The sequence below is a fragment of the Barbatula barbatula genome, assembly GCF_947034865.1.
Source record: "Barbatula barbatula genome assembly, chromosome: 25".
In the NCBI taxonomy this organism is placed as follows: Eukaryota; Metazoa; Chordata; class Actinopteri; order Cypriniformes; family Nemacheilidae; genus Barbatula; species Barbatula barbatula.
In genome coordinates this window covers 17,084,038-17,103,016 of record NC_136788.1, presented here as the reverse complement: position 1 = coordinate 17,103,016, position 18,979 = coordinate 17,084,038, and the positions used below count along the sequence as shown (strand labels likewise).

The following is an 18,979-nucleotide window of genomic DNA, read 5'->3' as shown; positions in this document are numbered from 1 at the left end:
GAAAAGCAACAAAAAGAATGATTCTAGTTGTGATGTTCTGCGTTTCTGTGCGTAAAAATGAGTTATAGTTATTATACATACAGGATATACTAAATGTTATTTGTTAAAAGTGTCTTTTACTTTGGATGAACATAAAAACAGACTCGTAGACCTCGTGATCTCTCAAGAACGTGTTGCTTTCGGGACATCCATTGATGGCACATTGAGTAGAAATTCAAGCATTCAAAGAGGCTGTCAACAGATTTGATAAAAGAAGTTCATAAATAAATTGCAGAGGAGATTGTTGGATCAGCTTTCAGATGTTGACGTTAAACACGTGATGTGACGGTACACTTGCACACACGAAGCCAAAACTAAATACATTTGTATGAAAAACACGTTTTATTTACAGTTTCATGGAGTCATTACAACAGTCCATTAGATTCTTAATCCAAACCGTTCAGCGCTACATGGAAATAAATAAAAGACGTAACTACAATATTTACACTTTGTGTTTTTTATAAAACTGTACAGAATCTTGTCAGCAGGTGCACGTCATTCCTTCACTGTTTCTCAAGGTCTCCTCGTACACAACTCACATTTTAAAAACAACTTCGCATCATAATAAATACATGACTTATGGTCATTCTCATGAATGAAATATCTTTCATATAGCCGTCCTTCTGAAACCTTGTATCTCAAGAGAATTGTGGTCACTGGATCAACCTCGTGCCTTCCGTCACCTCGAGCGACGCATGTTGGTGCTTTGGAGAAAAGCACATTTCTGACAGATCTGCTGTAGGGAATCTTGGCACTTGAACGACTTTATTCTCAGTCCACAATCAAACTTCATCAGAATCTATCAGGAGTGTTTGACGGTTTTGATAAACTCTACCACACACTCGCACATCAACGGTGGGTTTAAATCCAACAGCATGTGTTCTCATAACAGCGCTCGGCATTGTGGGTCAGCGACTTTTGTTTTGTCTGCACTAAACCAAAAGGAGCCTTACAATATAAGATATATTGTGAATTGTGCCAGCTAGTCGTGGATAGAGCGAAAGCTAGAAAGAGGCCTAAAGTTCAGACATGATTTGATTAGAATCGGGCACAGAAATGTTTATTGATGTCAAACCCTGTAGCTCATCCCCAGATGACCTCAGACATGACGTGTAAAAGCAAGGACATGCTACGTTCTTCTCTTAGCACCACGTTTCCCACAACACCCAGTGTGATTGGCTCCCGGTCATCACATGTGAGTGTCTGCGGTGATTCTCATTGGCTCTCGTCCATACTGGCGCCCGGTCGGTTCATGACAGTCACCCGGGAGCTGTACTGCTTGGGTTTCTGTACAACTTCTACTTTGGGCTGGTAATGTTCCAGCAGGATTTTCAAAACGTTCTCCAGTTTGACGTCCACCTGAAGCACCTACACACAGAAACATAAAACACAGACCACTACTATCAATGAAACGTTCACATTGACACGAAACAAGAACCGCGAGCTGTTTCACATCGAGCGACATGAATATTTGTATAAATAGAAAGACTGAAATATAAATCTGGACTATAAACACGTCTATGATAATCTACAGCATTATCTGCATTCCACAGTGACGCTCGGCTCGGATATGAAATTCCTCCAGTCTCTGTAGCCAGAGCGTGCTGACCCGTGGAGACCCCCGAGAGTTTACTGCTTCATAAACCTGATGTAGGTTTCATGCTTGACTCCATAATGATCAAGAGTTTAAATGCAAAAAGACTTCATTCGGAATCATTCATGGAAACCGACTTCGCTTTATTTAAAAACATTCTGATGTTTATCTTGCAAAAGTGAATTTTTGCAAAGCAGCAATGCACCGTTCTGAAGGTTCGGAGGTCAAAACAAGTCTGATTGCCACATTACGCATGTAAATGTTCACTCTAGGGCTGTGCAATATATAGAAATGATCGAAATATCACACATGTGCATATCGCTATTGGAGTATCGAATATCGCATTATTTAGCATGCTGTCGCATTTTTCCTCAATATCGCACAGCTATGTTCACTCATGAATAAAAAATATCCCTTAAAGTCAATAAACCTTACATTGTATAATCTATAGTGATATTTGTCTTCGTAAAAAAAACTTGTAAGATTCACTTGTCGTTTGTGCAAGTTTGAAGTCAAATTTACTTTAAAAAACTTTAGAATTAACTTGGGAAAAAAATAAGAAAAATTACGCAAATGAACAGAAAAATTTTATAAATCCTATAGTTGTTTTTAACAGTAACAGCAGATGTGCAGTAATTGTTTACATTAACAGGGAATAAAAAAGAGAATTCAAACAAACAATAAAACGTCTTTTCAATATGATCAGACTCTATATTTTAGGATTGTATTTCATCCGTCAGTTTACTGCTCTACATCCGTTTCATACTCCATATAAAAAACATTTGCATATATTTGTATGAATGAGTTCACCTCGTCGGACCTACAGCTTCAGATAAAATGCAAAACAGCAGACAGACGAAGAGAGCGAAAATACAGTATCAGCGTTAGTTCAGGTAAAACACTACAAACATTTATTTAGCTGATAAGATTTCTGGGGTCAAACCTATTTTCTGAGAATAAGCAGACATGAATGAAACTCAAGCGTGATGTCAATGTCCTGATTTCCAGTAAAAAAACAACCTTAAAACATAAAGCACTCTATACTGCTCACTTGCACACCAGGAATATTTAACTGAATGCTCATTTGCACTAATGGACCACTTCCATAACTGCACTAACCTATCTACTCCACTGTAATTCTATTAACTGCATTAACTCATCTACTGCACTGTAACTCTATTAACTGCATTAACTCATCTATTGCACTGTAACTTCAATAACTGCATTAACTCATCTACTCCACTGTAATTCTATTAACTGCATCTACTCATCTACTGCACTGTAACTTCAATAACTGCATTAACTCATCTACTGCACTGTAACTCTATTAACTGCATCTACTCATCTATTGCACTGTAACTCTATTAACTGCATTAACTCATCTATTGCACTGTAACTTCAATAACTGCATTAACTCATCTATTGCACTGTAACTTCAATAACTGCATTAACTCATCTACTCCACTGTAACTTCAATAACTGCATTAACTCATCTACTGCACTGTAACTCTATTAACTGCATTAACTCATCTACTGCACTGTAACTCTATTAACTGCATTAACTCATCTACTGCACTGTAACTTCAATAACTGCATTAACTCATCTACTGCACTGTAACTTTAATAACTGCATTAACTCATCTATTGCACTGTAACTTCAATAACTGCATTAACTCATCTATTGCACTGTAACTTCAATAACTGCATTAACTCATCTACTGCACTGTAACTGTAATAACTGCATTAACTCATCTATTGCACTGTAACTTCAATAACTGCATTAACTCATCTATTGCACTGTAACTCTATTAACTGCATTAACTCATCTATTGCACTGTAACTTCAATAACTGCATTAACTCATCTACTGCACTGTAACTGTAATAACTGCATTAACTCATCTATTGCACTGTAACTTCAATAACTGCATTAACTCATCTATTGCACTGTAACTCTATTAACTGCATTAACTCATCTATTGCACTGTAACTTCAATAACTGCATTAACTCATCTATTGCACTGTAACTTCAATAACTGCATTAACTCATCTATTGCACTGTAACTTCAATAACTGCATTAACTCATCTACTGCACTGTAACTCTATTAACTGCATTAACTCATCTACTGCACTGTAACTCTATTAACTGCATTAACTCATCTACTGCACTGTAACTCTATTAACTGCATCTACTCATCTATTGCACTGTAACTGTAATAACTGCATTAACTCATCTACTGCACTGTAACTTTAATAACTGCATTAACTCATCTATTGCACTGTAACTTCAATAACTGCATTAACTCATCTATTGCACTGTAACTTCAATAACTGCATTAACTCATCTACTGCACTGTAACTGTAATAACTGCATTAACTCATCTATTGCACTGTAACTTCAATAACTGCATTAACTCATCTATTGCACTGTAACTCTATTAACTGCATTAACTCATCTATTGCACTGTAACTTCAATAACTGCATTAACTCATCTATTGCACTGTAACTTCAATAACTGCATTAACTCATCTATTGCACTGTAACTTCAATAACTGCATTAACTCATCTACTGCACTGTAACTCTATTAACTGCATTAACTCATCTACTGCACTGTAACTCTATTAACTGCATCTACTCATCTATTGCACTGTAACTTCAATAACTGCATTAACTGATCTATTGCACTGTAACTCTATTAACTGCATTAACTCATCTACTGCACTGTAACTCTATTAACTGCATCTACTCATCTATTGCACTGTAACTTCAATAACTGCATTAACTGATCTATTGCACTGTAACTCTATTAACTGCATTAACTCATCTACTGCACTGTAACTCTATTAACTGCATCTACTCATCTATTGCACTGTAACTTCAATAACTGCATTAACTCATCTACTGCACTGTAACTTCAATAACTGCATTAACTCATCTATTGCACTGTAACTTCAATAACTGCATTAACTCATCTATTGCACTGTAACTTCAATAACTGCATTAACTCATCTATTGCACTGTAACTTCAATAACTGCATTAACTCATCTACTCCACTGTAACTTCAATAACTGCATTAACTCATCTACTGCACTGTAACTTCAATAACTGCATTAACTCATCTATTGCACTGTAACTTCAATAACTGCATTAACTCATCTACTCCACTGTAACTTCAATAACTGCATTAACTCATCTACTGCACTGTAACTCTATTAACTGCATTAACTCATCTACTGCACTGTAACTCTATTAACTGCATTAACTCATCTACTGCACTGTAACTTCAATAACTGCATTAACTCATCTACTGCACTGTAACTTTAATAACTGCATTAACTCATCTATTGCACTGTAACTTCAATAACTGCATTAACTCATCTATTGCACTGTAACTTCAATAACTGCATTAACTCATCTACTGCACTGTAACTGTAATAACTGCATTAACTCATCTATTGCACTGTAACTTCAATAACTGCATTAACTCATCTATTGCACTGTAACTCTATTAACTGCATTAACTCATCTATTGCACTGTAACTTCAATAACTGCATTAACTCATCTACTGCACTGTAACTGTAATAACTGCATTAACTCATCTATTGCACTGTAACTTCAATAACTGCATTAACTCATCTATTGCACTGTAACTCTATTAACTGCATTAACTCATCTATTGCACTGTAACTTCAATAACTGCATTAACTCATCTATTGCACTGTAACTTCAATAACTGCATTAACTCATCTATTGCACTGTAACTTCAATAACTGCATTAACTCATCTACTGCACTGTAACTCTATTAACTGCATTAACTCATCTACTGCACTGTAACTCTATTAACTGCATTAACTCATCTACTGCACTGTAACTCTATTAACTGCATCTACTCATCTATTGCACTGTAACTGTAATAACTGCATTAACTCATCTACTGCACTGTAACTTTAATAACTGCATTAACTCATCTATTGCACTGTAACTTCAATAACTGCATTAACTCATCTATTGCACTGTAACTTCAATAACTGCATTAACTCATCTACTGCACTGTAACTGTAATAACTGCATTAACTCATCTATTGCACTGTAACTTCAATAACTGCATTAACTCATCTATTGCACTGTAACTCTATTAACTGCATTAACTCATCTATTGCACTGTAACTTCAATAACTGCATTAACTCATCTATTGCACTGTAACTTCAATAACTGCATTAACTCATCTATTGCACTGTAACTTCAATAACTGCATTAACTCATCTACTGCACTGTAACTCTATTAACTGCATTAACTCATCTACTGCACTGTAACTCTATTAACTGCATCTACTCATCTATTGCACTGTAACTTCAATAACTGCATTAACTGATCTATTGCACTGTAACTCTATTAACTGCATTAACTCATCTACTGCACTGTAACTCTATTAACTGCATCTACTCATCTATTGCACTGTAACTTCAATAACTGCATTAACTGATCTATTGCACTGTAACTCTATTAACTGCATTAACTCATCTACTGCACTGTAACTCTATTAACTGCATCTACTCATCTATTGCACTGTAACTTCAATAACTGCATTAACTCATCTACTGCACTGTAACTCTATTAACTGCATCTACTCATCTATTGCACTGTAACTTCAATAACTGCATTAACTCATCTACTGCACTGTAACTCTATTAACTGCATCTACTCATCTATTGCACTGTAACTTTAATAACTGCATTAACTCATCTACTGCACTGTAACTCTATTAACTGCATCTACTCATCTATTGCACTGTAACTTCAATAACTGCATTAACTCATCTACTGCACTGTAACTCTATTAACTGCATCTACTCATCTATTGCACTGTAACTTTAATAACTGCATTAACTCATCTACTGCACTGTAACTCTATTAACTGCATCTACTCATCTATTGCACTGTAACTTCAATAACTGCATTAACTCATCTATTGCACTGTAACTCTATTAACTGCATCTACTCATCTACTGCACTGTAACTGTAATAACTGCATTAACTCATCTATTGCACTGTAACTTCAATAACTGCATTAACTCATCTATTGCACTGTAACTCTATTAACTGCATCTACTCATCTATTGCACTGTAACTTTAATAACTGCATTAACTCATCTACTGCACTGTAACTCTATTAACTGCATCTACTCATCTATTGCACTGTAACTTCAATAACTGCATTAACTCATCTATTGCACTGTAACTTCAATAACCGCATTGACTCATCTATTGCACTGTAACTTCAATAACTGCATTAACTCATCTACTGCACTGTAACTCTATTAACTGCATTAACTCATCTACTGCACTGTAACTTCAATAACTGCATTAACTCATCTATTGCACTGTAACTTCAATAACTGCATTAACTCATCTATTGCACTGTAACTTCAATAACTGCATTAACTCATCTACTGCACTGTAACTCTGTTAACTGCATTAACTCATCTACTGCACTGTAACTTCAATAACTGCATTAACTCATCTATTGCACTGTAACTTCAATAACTGCATTAACTCATCTATTGCACTGTAACTTCAATAACTGCATTAACTCATCTATTGCACTGTAACTCTATTAACTGCATTAACTCATCTACTGCACTGTAACTCTATTAACTGCATTAACTCATCTACTGCACTGTAACTCTATTAACTGCATCTACTCATCTACTGCACTGTATCTTCAATAACTGCATTAACTCATCTATTGCACTGTAACTCTATTAACTGCATTAACTCATCTACTGCACTGTAACTCTATTAACTGCATTAACTCATCTACTGCACTGTAACTCTATTAACTGCATCTACTCATCTACTGCACTGTAACTTCAATAACTGCATTAACTCATCTACTGCACTGTAACTCTGTTAACTGCATTAACTCATCTACTGCACTGTAACTTCAATAACTGCATTAACTCATCTATTGCACTGTAACTTCAATAACTGCATTAACTCATCTATTGCACTGTAACTTCAATAACTGCATTAACTCATCTATTGCACTGTAACTCTATTAACTGCATTAACTCATCTACTGCACTGTAACTCTGTTAACTGCATTAACTCATCTACTGCACTGTAACTCTATTAACTGCATCTACTCATCTATTGCACTGTAACTTTAATAACTGCATTAACTCATCTATTGCACTGTAACTTCAATAACTGCATTAACTCATCTATTGCACTGTAACTCTATTAACTGCATTAACTCATCTACTGCACTGTAACTCTATTAACTGCATTAACTCATCTACTGCACTGTAACTCTATTAACTGCATCTACTCATCTATTGCACTGTAACTGTAATAACTGCATTAACTCATCTACTGCACTGTAACTCTGTTAACTGCATCTACTCATCTATTGCACTGTAACTTCAATAACTGCATTAACTCATCTACTGCACTGTAACCTTATTTATTGACTGCATAAACTCATCTATTGCACTGTAACCTTATTTATTGACTGCATAAACTCATCTGTTTTAGTCAAAATTATTATTAACTGCATTAACTCGTATACTGCACCATAACTTTAATAACTGCATTAACTTCAACAACTGCATTAACTCACCTATTGCACTGCAACTTAAATAACCAATGTCAATCATTTATGCATACCTAAGTCACTTGCACTATTTTAGTCTAAATTATTATCTGTTCATATCCACCTGTACATTAATGTTCATAGTATATAGCCATCTGTATATATTGTTCATAGTATATACCTACTGTCATATTTTCATAGAACATACCTACTGTAAAATATTGTTATAGTCCATGCCCACTGTATTATATTCTCTCATGTTGTATTCTGTATTTATTCTAACTGTATATCCTGCACTTCTGGTTAGACCTAAACTACATTTCGTTACACTGTACTTGTATATGTGTAATGACAATAAAGTTGAATCTAATCTAATCTAATCTAATCTAATAACCGTGTTAGGCTTCACTAAATGTATTCAGAAAAAGAAACGCCTTGTAATTCTGCGTCTCTTGACTACTTTCGTCTTGTTTTGTGCATGTTTGGATGAAAATTTTTGATGAGAAAACAAGAGGAATGAGGTTTATTCTTGAATGTAACGTGTCTGAAGATGATGTTTTAGGGCATGAGGAGGTCGTCTGGTGCTGTTATCAGTCGGAGGGTCTCTCGTGCAGCTGTCTCGTCTCTGAGACCAAACACAAACCAGAGAACTGCTTTAGGCTCAGTTATAAACACACGGATTTGTGCGGTCCGACCATCAAATGTCAGCGTTATTTCAGACTATTTTTTAGTTTAAGGTCGGATTTAAATGATTAATGTGGGCTGGGGAAGTGAATGAATGTCGTGGCCGTCAGAAGTGTGGACGCGGGTCTCTGCATGTGTTGGGGACAGCTGTCTTCACATTACATGTCCTTCAGCCACAACCCCAACAACGACATTTCCTTTTCAAGCCCGATTCTAAAAGTTTACGACTTATATCCTCGAAAACAACAATTGTTGAAACACATGAAGAGTCTGGAGAATGTAGATTCTAGAGGAGAAATCATATTGAATCATTTATGGGTTGATTGTGTCAGTAGATGAAAAGCACTTGACACACATGATAAGACTGAAAGTCTGTGGCACGTGCCGGGAGCCGGCGGGCAGGTTCTGGGGGTCCGCGCAGGGTCTAATCTCTCTCTCTCTGTGAGCACTCAAAGCTGCTTTTGTTTCTCTGTTTCACTCATGAGGAGGTAAAATCTTCCACTGAACAATCGGCTTTCATTCACACACATGCTCGATCGCTGCACGTTCACATTCCTTCAGACTGGAAGATATGTGACTAGTTATGATGTTTTACTGAACTCGGCTGTCTAACCATCTTTCAGGAGAAACTGAAACAAACACGGACAATCATTCAACAACTTCAAACCTGTTTGACAACATAAAGACACAAAAATATCACAGATGAGAACTCAATGATTTCTCCTCGAGCGCAGAAATGAAATAAAGCACAAATGGAAAGGTTCACGTAAGTCTCAGATATTTCTCCTGATGAAAACCACTACAATCCCTATTCCTTTTATTTACTTTAACACTTCTCCTGATCTGAAACATAATGGCTTTACTCTCTTGAAATATTTGCTCATTTTGGATTACGTTTGGTTTTAATAACAGAACACATCTTAGTTTTTTACAGGTCCAGTAAACATTCTGCCAGTTGGTCCTTTAAACATTTGTACAGACAGACAGCTGAGGGTCTTTAGTGGTCTCTGGTGATGCTGGTGGCCCTGAGGGCAGGCGTGGTCACAAGACTCCTTTCATAAACTCAGTATGCGCCGAAGGTGCGTGTGTCTTTGGCCCCTGAACTGTATGTATTGTAACTTTATCCCTGATTTACATTTAGAAACATTTACTGTTATACGCGTTTTACTTAAACAGCATAAACTAAACGTAATGCAACAAATACTAACAAAATCAATGTAAATATTAGAAAGCAGCACATATTTTTGTATTACAGTAACATGAAGCTTATGCATCAATCGTATCAAAATATTATCCGAGAGACATTAATGAAAATGGGCATAATGCAAAAATTTGAAAGATCCTACAAATTTCCTTTTAATTATAATACAATATCATTTAATTTTAAGCGAGACATATCTTGTTTACCGAGGGCCCAAAAAATGTTGCTGCCTTCATCACACGCAAATGTCAAAAATGTAAAATAAATGTGTGTGCGTGTGGACAGATGCCAGGCGGTGGAAAGTCTTTAAGAGGGCTGAACACTTGTTTCTTTATGAAGTGACAGCTGTTAAACCACACCCTTAGACTTGACTCCGCCCACCAGCTCAAGTCAATGACATTGTCTTTGAAGTTCTGAATGAAAGGAAAAGTCACTTCCACAACCATCAAACACCTTCATATACACTACCGGTCAAAAGCTTTCGAACACTTACTCGCTCACATATTTATATCTTAGAAAAACAGTACGCTTATCAAAACTGTGGAATACCACAAAGGCAACTATGAGGATCATGTTCGTTTCAACTAAAAAATCTAGCAATAAAATAAAAGTTGTTGGATATTAGCATCTTTTACCTAGAATTTTCAGAAAGGTTTTGTATTTTTTCACCCTAAGATCTTTATTTTTAACAATATTAAAGGAGTTCTTTATTGGCTGCTCTTTTTTCATTATTTTGTCAAAGTTTTTTATTAAAATTGTTACTTGTCTATAATGGAAAAAGTGTATATTTGCACAATTATGTTTTTGTCTATGAAACTAATTTTCGCAACCTTGCGCTGGAAAAAACATTTTATTCACGTGTTTGAAAACTTTGACCGGTAGAGCACGTCAAAAAGTCTTATTTCCTTAAAAACATCTGTATTGTATTTAACTTTTCACTTAACACATTACTTCACTAAGAATGAACATCACTACTAGTATATGTACATTGATAGAAACACATTTCTTGAGGTTAACTTAATAGAATTCATTGAGCGCGTTTACATGCAGAGTCTTACGCCGATTATATTTAATAAGCTGATATATGTAAGGTCATGTAAACACGTAAAACGGTTTTCTTTTATCGGGGAAAGGTCATAAATGGCTTAAGCAAAAACCGATCGGCAGAGGTAGTAGACATTTTCAAGGCTATGAAAACACTCAACAACAAACTGATACACGCATGAAAACCTGAGTGGAATCTTAAAAGCAGGCGTTGTTTGATGATGAGATGAGGAAACAGGCCCGTATGACCTGCTGCGAGGGATCAGAACACAGGAACCTGATGTAAACTTCCTCTTAACGTCTAGAATTTCTTATGGCGAAACACGACACGTTTGAGATTCGTTCCTCAGCGATCAGCTGAAAACTAATCCTCTGTGCCCATTGGCTGCTGTCAGTACACACTACAGGAAATGATGTCGCTCATTACAGCATCACTGTCACAGGTGAGTTGATGTCATGGGAAAAGATGTGGTACCAAAGACGAGGGGGCACACATGATCCGTGTATCATACTGGAAGCGCGTCTACGGTTTCATGAGAACAGAATGTGTATGAAATGAGAAAGGGTGAGCGGCGCTGAATGAGCTTCATGTTTCAGCAGCTCTTATTTTTCTCTTCCGTCATATTTCTGTGAGCTTTTCTCATTTCAGGTGTCCTACAAACCTTCACACGAGACTCATTCAAAGGCGATGTTTCAAAAAGTCTCTCATCTTCCGTCATATCCCGGCGGTGAGGACGCTCTCTCTCTCTCTCTCTCTCTCTTCTCAGGGGTGGTGCGGCCTGCTGATATTTTTAGGTTGTGGGTAAACACTGCCCGCTCTCTTTAAGCACTGAAAGAAGGCAGTCAGGAGGAAATCACGCCGGGTGTTGACTCGACCCGACAGAAATAGAGTCACAGAGGAAATAAATACAGGTAATGCTTTCAGAATCGCACGCTTCTATTTTTGAATATTCTGGAGTGGCTCCGGCGAGACGGACGGACGAGTGGATGTGAGGACCTGAGATCCAATCAAGTGAAAATGCAAATTCTAATTTCTTTCAAACATTACATTTTCTTATTAATAAAGCATATATTTAAAGGTTTAAATGAATGAAATCAGCCCAGATGTGGACGTCACTCTATCTGTAGTAATGTCAGATGACGTTTTCCTCTGTGGGGTTTCTAAAAGGCTTTTAGGTCACATCTTTTTACTTCACAAACTCACTTCATAACACTTGAGATGGCCCATGATTCTGTTTTTGTGCTATTTATGTGAGTTTAAGGACATAACGGTGTCAAATACGTGTCTTTGGGTTTGAGCCGTTTATATTAGAAATCATTCAACAAATGTACATGTGATAAACACAGAATGAAGTGAAGAGGTTCAAATGGACTGCCAGTCTGTGGAAACCCAGCTAAAGTCATGTTCTGGTGATTTTCATCATAGGTAACATATAAAACATTCTGTGAATCACTTTGATATCTTTAATCTTGACCAAGTAATGCTGTTTGTTGAATGTTGAGGAAGCCAACTTTACATTTATACAAATAAAAAAAAAGTAGAAATGCACCGATATATCGGCCAATAATCGGTCATCAATAATCGGTATCAGCTATGATCAGGGCCGGTATATCCTGTCAATCAAAAGAGGAGACTGCGATGAATTTGTGCTCTTTATGTAGAAAATATCGATACGATTGAGAAACGTCATCAGTTTGATGTTCAATATTACTAGTCATTATATGATTTAAAAGCATTCTGAAAGTTAAGAAATAATCATTTAATCATGAGATTCGCCAGATAGCACTCTGAGTAATCGCTATCGGTATTGGTGGAGAAATATAGTATTGGCAATAAAGTCAATATTTGAAAATCATTTATCTTATTATATTGAATACAAATTGGAGAAATATCTCAACATCTATCATAGTAAAATCGGCAGTGCTAAAAAATGTCAAATTAACACTCATAGTATAGTTTATTATAATCCACACTGTTGAAGTGTTAATCAATGTGCTCATCAATATGATGTGAACACACACATGGAGTTAAAACAGAACTCTTGTCTGCTCTAAAGAGAGACACATGTTTACTGATCTGAATGAGGAAACTCAACAGTCTAAACAAACGGCGGTTTATTCCGGTCTGAGAATAGAAATCACAGAAGACGACGTCACATCAACACAAACAATCACATGGAGGAGAAGCTACAGTGTGAGAAATCCATCATCCAGTCACTTCACAACACCAACGACCTGCAAAGTCATCAGTGACGCTTGTGAAATGTGAAGTAGACGGATAAACAAAGAGGACGTGCACATCTGGTGAACACCAGCGGACGGACAAAAGATCCTCACACTTTCACAATCTATTTCCCAGATGTTTAGTGTAAAACAAAATAAAGTGTTTACGGCGAGTTCTGTCATTAGAATGCAAATGCGATGCGTTATTTATAATCCTGTTGTTGTTTTTTTAAGAAAGAGAGTTGTGCTTTCACAGCCGTCCAAATTAAATACGCTTTATTTTCTCAGTCCGACGGGACGGATGGAGGCTGGTAGGAGCTCCTCTTCTCTTCTATGATGTTTGGAGGCACCTTCAGAGACGGCGGCGGGCACACCGGTGAGGGATCGTATCCCACAGCTGTGCAAACCTTCCCTAGAAAAACACTGATCCCAGCGCCGAGGCCTGAGAATAGAACCGGCTGTCCTCGGGCACGGCCAGCAGAATGACCGCTCGGCCCGAGTGTTTTTTGGGGAGGATTTCTGCTCGTCCTTCTGCTCATATTGATAAAATGGCAGCGACGGGGTCAAATATTCAATGGGGAGGACCGGAGAGCAGAGAGAGACACATGGAAGGCTGTTGATGTATAAGAAGCAGGTTTGTTTTTATAACGATAAGCGCCGAGCTACTTTTCAAACAAAACAGCACCGACTCCCAGCAGTTTTAAATATAGAGACAGGAGGCAGAACTGTTATGAGTTCAGAGTCTTATCTCGCCAGCGGATGTGAGCGCACGCTCGACTGCTGCAAAACTTCAGACCTTCAACATGAAAACTCGCAGACATATCAAACGATCAGACTTTATTTCTCTCTTTGTTTCTTCACACGGGAAAGCAGCAAGTTTTGCACGAGGAAACAATTCAGAATCCTTAGAAAAGTGAAGGATGTCTTATTTATATGATTTCCTCTTTCATTCAACACGTGTGCCTGGCAGATAAGAGATAAACATACAAAACCAGTATTGCTATCGTGACCTGATCACCACGAGAAGATGAAGTTGTGCATGGAGAAAACTGCGATGTGATTTGTGAAGACGATCAGAGCCATTATCACAAACCACAGAGATTCATGAGACGTACAGCAAAAGTCTCTGTCATATTTAATGGATGTCTGTTTATTCTTCATCGAATTGTTCATCTGAAAAACAACAGCACACGATGAACACAAACACAAGCTGAAGAGGAATCATTTCATAACCCACAGCATGAGCAATAATAGAAACGTATGAGGGGCCGTTTAGGCCATAATTATTGAAATGACTCTTACAAACACTAGTGAAATAAAAACATCGATCGAACTTAGTGAAATTCATTCATACATATTAATGAAATGACTCTTACAAACACTAGTGAAATAAAAACATCGATCGAACTTAGTGAAATTCATTCATACATATTAATGAAATGACTCTTACAAACACTAGTGAAATAAAAACATCGATCGAACTTAGTGAAATTCATTCATACATATTAATGAAATGACTCTTACAAACACTAGTGAAATAAAAACATCGATCGAACTTAGTGAAATTCATTCATACATATTAATGAAATGACTCTTACAAACACTAGTGAAACCATACATATGTATTACTGTAATCTTTTACAGACACATTTCAGTGTAGTCGATGAAAGATTTCAGTGTAGTCGATGAAAGATTTCAGTGTAGTTGATGAGAGCATATTTCACTGGAAAAGGAAGCTGCATCCTCACTTCCGTTTAGTTTGGCGCGCGTTGATGACGTGCAGATATGCCGCGAACAGGAATCTGTCAGATGCAATTAATTTACTGAGCAATATTTTACAATCGCCCGCGCTACCTTCGGTTTTTCCTTATACAGTTTCGTTGTCAATGCAATTTTTTTATTGTCTAAAAATATATTTTGGCTATAAAACTATAAAACTCTCCCAAAAAGCTGAAGCGTGCGGTTCCGTAATTCTTGGCGTCTGCAATTCCAATAGGAACTACACATTCGAATGAAGCTTTACTCCCACTTTACCAGGATTTAAAGAGTGTGTCGAGGAAATAAAACTCTGGTTTTAAGATTGCAAAATGACGCCACGGCGATGTTTTTTGTTTTAGCAAGTGTTTTGCGCTATTTTCATACACGAGTAACAATGAAGATGATATTACAGCTTTTCTAAGAAGTGCACTTAAGTGTTTAGAGGACATTCAAACAGCGAATGGTGCTACGAATATGTTGAGACTTCACAGAGAGCTAGAGGACCAAACGAGAACCTTGCATTCATTGTTGCAAGCTGTAAGAGCTGTGGATGAGGAGAACCCTTGTTTACTAGAACTGCAGTCCTTACGTTTTGTAATGTTGTTTTGTATACAAATAATTATTTTTTAAAATTTTATATAACAATTATTTGTATACAAAACAACATGGCATTTCAAAGCGTTATAATAGAAAATACAGTCCATGTGCATGACATAAATACAATTATAATAAAAACATAACAAAATAATAATAATATATATTTTTTAATACAAATAAAATAAACAAATAATAAATAATTTAAGGGGCTATGGTTTTTCTTGTAAGTCATATTCTAGAATGTGTCATACCATATATAAAAGGCCATATTCCATTTCCGGATCCAAATGATCTGATTGCATAGGCAAACAACAAAATAATGGGAATATAGATTTATTGTTTGCTGTAAAAGTACGATCATAACCTTTATCACCATAACGAAATGTCCAGACAGTGGTTACTTTTCACAATTCGACTTTTCAAGAGGATCGCTACCGTACAACCCTGTGTAGATGCGCAATTAAGCGTATAGCGTGACCGCACTTATCTCAACCGCAGATTGCGTGAATCCTGCGAGACGTTGTCTGTGTCTATAGTGTGCGGCGGCTTATGCCCAAGCAGCTTAAAGTTCGCTGCCAGTTCATACCTAAGCCAAGGCAATATGAGATCTGTGCATATGAGATCTTCCTGGCAAGTGGGTCGGAGTTGTTGGAGGAACTAATAAGTAATTAATTCAGTAAATTAATTGCATCTGACAGGTTCCTGTTCGCGGCATATCTGCACGTCATCAACGCGCGCCAAACTAAACGGAAGTGAGGATGCAGCTTCCTTTTCCAGTGAAATATGCTCTCATCAACTACACTGAAATCTTTCATCGACTACACTGAAATCTTTCATCGACTACACTGAAATGTGTCTGTAAAAGATTACAGTAATACATATGTATGGTTTCACTAGTGTTTGTAAGAGTCATTTCATTAATATGTATGAATGAATTTCACTAAGTTCGATCAATGTTTTTATTTCACTAGTGTTTGTAAGAGTCATTTCATTAATATGTATGAATGAATTTCACTAAGTTCGATCAATGTTTTTATTTCACTAGTGTTTGTAAGAGTCATTTCATTAATATGTATGAATGAATTTCACTAAGTTCGATCGATGTTTTTATTTCACTAGTGTTTGTAAGAGTCATTTCATTAATATGTATGAATGAATTTCACTAAGTTCGATCGATGTTTTTATTTCACTAGTGTTTGTAAGAGTCATTTCATTAATATGTATGAATGAATTTCACTAAGTTCGATCGATGTTTTTATTTCACTAGTGTTTGTAAGAGTCATTTCATTAATATGTATGAATGAATTTCACTAAGTTCGATCGATGTTTTTATTTCACTAGTGTTTGTAAGAGTCATTTCATTAATATGTATGAATGAATTTCACTAAGTTCGATCGATGTTTTTATTTCACTAGTGTTTGTAAGAGTCATTTCATTAATATGTATGAATGAATTTCACTAAGTTCGATCGATGTTTTTATTTCACTAGTGTTTGTAAGAGTCATTTCATTAATATGTATGAATGAATTTCACTAAGTTCGATCGATGTTTTTATTTCACTAGTGTTTGTAAGAGTCATTTCATTAATATGTATGAATGAATTTCACTAAGTTCGATCGATGTTTTTATTTCACTAGTGTTTGTAAGAGTCATTTCATTAATATGTATGAATGAATTTCACTAAGTTCGATCGATGTTTTTATTTCACTAGTGTTTGTAAGAGTCATTTCATTAATATGTATGAATGAATTTCACTAAGTTCGATCGATGTTTTTATTTCACTAGTGTTTGTAAGAGTCATTTCATTAATATGTATGAATGAATTTCACTAAGTTCGATCGATGTTTTTATTTCACTAGTGTTTGTAAGAGTCATTTCAATAATTATGGCCTAAACGGCCCCTCATAGAAACATGTGTGCGTCATGAGGATGTTTGGAAATCTATCATCTTAACCTGACAAAGAGGTTTTCATCAGCCGTGACAGGTCTGTGATGCTGTTAAATCTTCTGATGTCATGAGACGCAGGTCAACGCACAACGCTTGAGATAAAGAAGAAGAGTCTTCATGAGGCATCAGATCTGTCACGCTGGCTTCATCTCCGTCTGATTGATGTGTGATGTCCTTCATTCTAAGATCAACGCTTCACACAAACAACACAAGAGCTTCCACTGCTCATCACGAGCGCTCAGAACTGGTTTGAATGACAATGAAACCGGTCTCACCAGTCAAAGAAGAGAGTGAAAGAGAAAGTGTGTGTACTGTCATGTGTGTGTGTGTGTGTGTGTACTGTCATGTGTGTGTGTGTACTGTCATGTGTGTGTGTGTGTGTGTGTGTGTACTGTCATGTGTGTGTGTGTGTGTGTGTGTGTGTGTGTACTGTCATGTGTGTGTGTGTGTGTACTGTCATGTGTGTGTGTGTGTGTGTACTGTCATGTGTGTGTGTGTACTGTCATGTGTGTGTGTGTGTGTACTGTCATGTGTGTGTGTGTGTGTGTGTGTGTACTGTCATGTGTGTGTGTACTGTCATGTGTGTGTGTGTGTGTGTGTGTGTGTGTACTGTCATGTGTGTGTGTACTGTCATGTGTGTGTGTGTACTGTCATGTGTGTGTGTGTACTGTCATGTGTGTGTGTGTACTGTCATGTGTGTGTGTGTGTGTACTGTCATGTGTGTGTGTGTGTGTACTGTCATGTGTGTGTGTGTGTGTGTGTGTGTGTGTGTGTGTGTGTGTACTGTCATGTGTGTGTGTGTGTGTGTGTGTGTGTGTGTGTGTACTGTCATATGTGTGTGTGTGTGTGTGTGTGTACTGTCATGTGTGTGTGTGTACTGTCATGTGTGTGTGTGTACTGTCATGTGTGTGTGTGTGTGTACTGTCATATGTGTGTGTGTGTGTGTTTGTACTGTCATGTGTGTGTGTGTGTGTACTGTCATGTGTGTGTGTGTACTGTCATGTGTGTGTGTGTGTGTGTACTGTCATGTGTGTGTGTGTACTGTCATGTGTGTGTGTGTGTGTGTACTGTCATGTGTGTGTGTGTGTGTGTGTGTGTGTGTGTGTGTGTGTGTACTGTCATATGTGTGTGTGTGTGTGTGTGTACTGTCATATTTGTGTGTGTGTGTGTGTGTACTGTCATGTGTGTGTGTGTGTGTACTGTCATGTGTGTGTGTGTACTGTCATGTGTGTGTGTGTGTGTGTGTGTGTGTGTACTGTCATATGTGTGTGTGTGTGTGTGTGTGTACTGT

At 36.9% G+C, this 18,979-nt stretch overlaps 1 protein-coding gene across 1 annotated transcript in view; it reads right to left on the bottom strand.

The window, feature by feature from the left end:
• Nucleotides 1–365: 365 nt before the first annotated feature.
• The window catches only part of LOC306890113 (potassium voltage-gated channel subfamily KQT member 1-like), a 36,022-nt gene continuing 17,408 nt past the window's right edge, over nucleotides 366–18,979 (bottom strand). The window contains exon 5 of the mRNA XM_079449631.1: nucleotides 366–1,407. Within this exon, the coding sequence (XP_079305757.1) occupies nucleotides 1,255–1,407 (153 nt within the window). The 3' untranslated portion in view covers nucleotides 366–1,254. The remainder of the gene's footprint in view (nucleotides 1,408–18,979) is intronic.